This window comes from Propithecus coquereli, unplaced genomic scaffold (assembly GCF_000956105.1).
Source record: "Propithecus coquereli isolate 6110/MARCELLA unplaced genomic scaffold, Pcoq_1.0 Scaffold52, whole genome shotgun sequence".
In the NCBI taxonomy this organism is placed as follows: Eukaryota; Metazoa; Chordata; class Mammalia; order Primates; family Indriidae; genus Propithecus; species Propithecus coquereli.
Genome location: NW_012151063.1, coordinates 1,084,863 through 1,088,233, shown reverse-complemented (window position 1 = coordinate 1,088,233; position 3,371 = coordinate 1,084,863). Strand labels below are relative to the sequence as shown.

General features: G+C 46.1%; 1 protein-coding gene across 1 annotated transcript in view; it reads right to left on the bottom strand.

Annotated features, from left to right (window-relative positions):
• GYG2 (glycogenin 2) overlaps window positions 1-3,371 on the bottom strand; it is a 46,443-nt gene that overhangs the window by 22,799 nt on the left and 20,273 nt on the right. The window contains exons 7-8 of the mRNA XM_012656796.1: window positions 3,285-3,366; window positions 1,410-1,682 (exon numbers count right to left, since the gene is read on the bottom strand). Coding sequence (XP_012512250.1) covers window positions 1,410-1,682; window positions 3,285-3,366 — 355 coding nt within the window. The remainder of the gene's footprint in view (window positions 1-1,409; window positions 1,683-3,284; window positions 3,367-3,371) is intronic.

The following is a 3,371-nucleotide window of genomic DNA, read 5'->3' as shown; positions in this document are numbered from 1 at the left end:
ACCACATTTTATTAATCCACTCATGCATTGATGGGCTCTTCGGTTGTTTCCACAACTTTGCCACTGTGAATCGTGCTGCTGTGAACATTCGAGTGCAGGTGTCTTTTTTACAGAATGTCTTTCAATGAGTCTTGTTCAGGCAAAGCTTGCAGTCACAGTTTGAAAAACACTAATAGACACCAGTCAGTGATGGAATAAGTTTAAAATTATTCGGTAACCGGGAATTAGAATGATGGCTTGGAAACACTCTTCTGGGGGTTACTCGATAAAATCTAGTCGTCTGCTAAACGTTTAAAGTGAATATTGATTTTCTAAACATCCCATTACAAGCACAGCTTGGCAGGATTTGGGGCGGTTTTACGCATCATGTAATCACTAAACCAATCACACTTGGACTAGAACAAGCAGATGCCTTTGATTTTATTCACACGAGGCATGTCCGGGGGCCAGACCACGGACGTTTATCCTCAGTAAACATCGGGAGGAAAAAAAAACTAGGAAAAAACTATTTTATTCCACTTCAGTCTTTTCTGTCCAAAGCTGAGCTTCTTAAGATCCAACATGTTTGGGTCGATGCGAAATCACTCAAAAATTATTGATGCGTGGAGTTACCCGACATCATTTATTCCACATCATAGTGTCACACACGGTGCCTTCCGTAGAAATGTGTGCCCAAATGTGCACATCGCTTGTTCATACTCAGTGAGGAGCCACTGTCCCAGAGGTGGTGACACACACAGGGGGGGTGACTGCCCTTCATCCCAGCCCCAAATCCATCCCCACGTACCGCCTCAGAATAATTCTAGCGAGAAACTAGTTTCCACTCTTAGGAGTGTGAGCATTTGAAACAAGAAATCTTCAAACCCAGGGCAGGATTCCAATGCATCTGCCCAGACATCAGGTCTGGAGAAACAACAGCCTGGAAGATTCTATGTTTTTGGTAGAGGGTGAGCTTTGATTTGTTTTCTTCTCCGAGGACAAAATTCTGACAGATCCGGCTCCACCAGACGCGGCCGTGTCTGTCCGCATGCACCTGTTTCAGCCTCTCTCCTCGGATGCTCATCCTCCTACCTCCTTCCTATAAAACCTTGTGAGGACTTAAGACCCACCCAGATAATCCAGGGCCATCTCCCTGTCTTAAGACACGTGACTTATTCACTTCTGCAAACCTCCTCTGCCACGTAAGGTCACAGTCACAGGTTGTGGGGATTAGGATACAGATGTCTTTCAACCGGGCGCTTTACTCAGTCTGCCATCATCTGAGCATTAATAAATTCCGGTGCCCCCAGCCTGGAGCAAACTGAACATCGCTCTTCCCTCCCCAGGGAGCCCGGGAAGCTGCTCTCTCTGCGCTCTCCTCGGGGAGCTGCGACTTCCCCGTCACACCTGTGTGGCATGCAGGTACTCACATCTTCCCAGCGGCCTCCTTCAGGGATGGGCGGGGCATCATCCACTGTAGCGGTTGGCTCCGGAGGGCCCTGAACAAGATGTGGCTGGTCAGCCTGCGGTGCTGAATTTGCACCCAGCACTCTGGCACTGGGAGTTGACGATGCACACGGCTCTGCAGCACTGGGTGTTGAATTTGCACACAGCACCCCGGGACTGGGTGTTGACGTTGCACACGGCTTTTCAGCACCGGGTGTTGAATTTGCACACGGCACCCCAACACCACCGAAGCAAACCTGCACCGACAAATGAACAGCATGCACTGAGTGTCTCCTACATCTCATTGGCTCACCTGCGACCCGCAGGGCCCCCAGACCCATCTTATCTCGGTGTAGCCAGGGCTCATGGCCCTAAATTCTGCACCCGTGAGATGCTCATTCTCAATGTTTTCTTTCTCACAACCACATCACGCTACGCCCAAACCTTCCCCTCTGCCCAACCCAGTGCCTTGTGCAAAATGAGCAGCCACTCAATGTCTGTGTCCTCCATGCAAATAAATCCCTATTCGCTCTGGCCAAATGAGTACAGACGATTTTCATGGTCCTTGAAAAAGTAGCACCTAGCTCCACCCAAATAAAAAAAAAACATCCAAAAAAATAAAATATGAATTATTTTTGATTACCCAAGCAATGCATTTGCTGATACCTGATTCCATTGTAGTAAATCCTACAGTAAAAAAAAAAAATAAATGTAGGCTGGGCGTGGTGGGTCACACCTGTAATCCCAGCACTCTGGGAGGCCGAGGCAGGAGGATCGCTTGAGCTCAGGAGTTTGAGAACAGCCTGAGCAAGAGTGAGAACCCGTCTCTACGAAATATAGAAAAAATTAGCTGGGCATGGTGCACATCTGTAGTCCCAGCTACTCGGGAGGCTGAGGCAGGAGGATCACTTGAGCCCAGGAGTTTGAGGTTGCTGTGAGCTAGGATGATGCCACGGCACTCTAGCCCGGGCAACAGAGCAAGACCCTGTTTCAAAAAAAAAAAAAAAAAAAAAATCACCAAGAATAAAACATTTCCTGGTATCTAATTTCAAACAGTTTTTTGCAAGGCAGATGCAACAGACTGCAGAGACAGAACTTAGTACCCTTAGAGGCTATCATGATTTTAAAAAATCAAATTGGTGTCAATCAAAAAAATTTTAAAACTCTCTTCAGACACTTCCTCCGATTGCTATTTCGAATGAATGATGGTTGAAAGGAAAAAAACATTTACCCGAACGACGTTGTAATCAGTTATGGCTGGCCACTTATCAACGAGTGGCTCTTACTCTAATGAGGAAGACTAATTTAAATAAGCTATTCATGCATCCGTTGTACAAACCACAGCGACATCTCTGCTCATTAAACATTCTCTATTTGAGCAAAAACATTAAAAGAAAAAAGTTGCCTGCCACTTCAGCAACCGTCTGCATGAAATAGATTTTGAGAAACAAAAGCGGTGAATGTGAAGGAAAGAAAAACCCCCCACGGGTGTCAGTCGTGGGAAGGTTATCCTTCTCTACAGCTACGGGTTTTAACACACCGACTGCCATGTGAGTTCTATTTAACTCACGCTACTTTTGAGCCCAGGGCCATATGTAGGAAAACCCTGCATTTGGTTCGAGAAAATGTTACTTATTGATATTTTTATTGCTACAATGAATATCGATAATTTAATTCTAAAAGCGTGGATTGCATTGCATAGAACGCATTGCATTGCACAGAAGACAATAAAAAGTAACAAATTAGAAAGGATTGTTTTGTTTTAATGAGACACCGTGGCTGGCCCCAGGGAAAATTGTTTTTTTTGTTTTTTTTTTCTGGTGTGGCAGTCAAAGTGTTCAAAGGAATCCTCCACTTACTGGGTGTTCAGGGGACACGGGCGTTTGCACGGCGCGGACGCTGTCATAGAGCGGCAGCACACTGCTTCGGTAGGTCTCCCACCAGAG